The 1,823-nt window shown below is 40.4% G+C and overlaps 1 protein-coding gene across 1 annotated transcript in view; it reads right to left on the reverse strand.

Annotated features, from left to right (window-relative positions):
- Positions 1-722: 722 nt before the first annotated feature.
- LOC103078977 (rho GTPase-activating protein 24-like) overlaps positions 723-1,823 on the reverse strand; it is a gene marked incomplete at its 3' end in the record, with an annotated part of 141,411 nt that continues 140,310 nt past the window's right edge. The window contains exon 2 of the mRNA XM_007447517.1: positions 723-856. Within this exon, the coding sequence (XP_007447579.1) occupies positions 723-856 (134 nt within the window). The remainder of the gene's footprint in view (positions 857-1,823) is intronic.

Below are 1,823 nucleotides of genomic sequence, written 5' to 3' on the forward strand. Positions count from 1 at the left end.
AGGATCTGATGACTTGGCAGAGACCAGCCAAACATGTGGAAGTGGTTGGTTGTGAATGAAGATGAGGTACAGAATTTCAATCCTTGGTCAGTTATTTAAGGAGGGTTTTTTGTTTTGTTTTGTTTTTATAACAAAGACTCCTTAAAGATGCAGTTTTGGGGCTTCCCTGGTGGCGCAGTGGTTGAGAGTCCACCTGGCGATGCAGGGGACACGGGTTCGTGCCCTGGTCCGGGAGGATCCCACATGCCGCGGAGTGGCTGGGCCCGTGAGCCATGGCCGCTGAGCCTGTGTGTCCGGAGCCTGTGCTCCGCAATGGGAGAGGCCACGGCAGTGAGGGGCCCGCGTACCGCAAAAAAAAAAAAAAAAGATGCAGTTTTGTAAGAAAATATGGCAGTGAGTCAGCTGGACAAGGCATTCTACCTGGAACACCTGGTCAAATTTCATACCACAAGAGCCCTGTAAAATCACCTTTGTCTCCAATAGTCCCTAACAAGTGCTGTGTCATGACTTCTGGTCAGCTCTGGAGTCTCATGGACAAATGGAAATCCAATAATCATGTGGACACATGTATGTGTGTACATGTGTTCATTTGTACCAGTGTACAAACCTGGAATCATTATCTGTGTAAATACTAACCAACGTTGACCCTTGCCTTGTCAAATTAATGTTCTTAGCCATGACTCAAGAAAAATGGAGGCTGTCTGACCTGTCTTCACCTTTACCAACATGGAATGCCAATAGTTGAATCAAACCAGAAAAATATCTTACCTGGAACTACTTCAAAAAGGAATTTCCCTGGGCTCTCTTCATTGCAGGGATGTTCAAGGACTTTATTTCCAGGCAGAAAAATAGTACCCTGTGAACACAAATGCCCCAAACATAATTATCAGATGGCAAATATTTAATATCATCATCATCAGTGAATATTCAAGGTGCATCTGTAACCCAGGATACAGTAATATGCATCAGACTCATTTATATTCCCATCTAGTCCAAAATCATGTAACAGCATCATATTCATTCAACATTTAACAAATATTTGTTGAGCACCTAATATGCTAGATGCTGAGTTCATTTTAAGCACCAATTTATTAAATGTATTCTGTGTGCTGAAAATTTTTACTGAGCATTCAACCAACATAATATTACTTGTTAGAATAATCTTATAAGGTAGGTATTATTTTCCCCCATTTTATAGCTGTGAAAACCAAGGCAGAGACATTCAATAAGTTAGCCAATGCTACCATAGCCTTCTCTTGATTATCCCTCTCTTTTCTGATGGATTTTCTTCTCTTTAGTGCATCATTTTCATCAGCACAGAGACATATTTAAAAGTCGATCCTATTTAAAAAGTTACTTTGACTCCACCTCCCACTCCAGGTCTCGTTTCATTTTTTTTTCCTTCCCTAGCAAAGAGTTGTCTACACTGAATCTATTTCCATTATTTGACATTATTTCCATTATTTGAGCTTATTTGACATTTCCATTTGGATATCTCAAAAGCATCTTAAACTAAACTTAGTCAAATTAAAATGCAATTAATTCAGGTCCTATTTATGTATTCCCTAACTCAGCACCATCTTGCAATCAGTTGCAAAAGCCAGAAACGTAGCAGTCATTATCTCTATTCTACTGTATCTTTACCACCACCAAGCCCTAGTCCAAGAGACTGTTGTCTCCTTATCTGGAATGTTTCAAATACCCATTCATTAAATACCCCTCAATATTGGAACATCTTTTTTTTTTTTTTTTTTTTTTTCGGTCCGTGGGCCTCTCACTGTTGTGGCCTCTCCCGTTGCGGAGCACAGGCTCCAGACGTGCAG

Source organism: Lipotes vexillifer, unplaced genomic scaffold, assembly GCF_000442215.2.
Source record: "Lipotes vexillifer unplaced genomic scaffold, Lipotes_vexillifer_v1.1 scaffold747, whole genome shotgun sequence".
In the NCBI taxonomy this organism is placed as follows: Eukaryota; Metazoa; Chordata; class Mammalia; order Artiodactyla; family Lipotidae; genus Lipotes; species Lipotes vexillifer.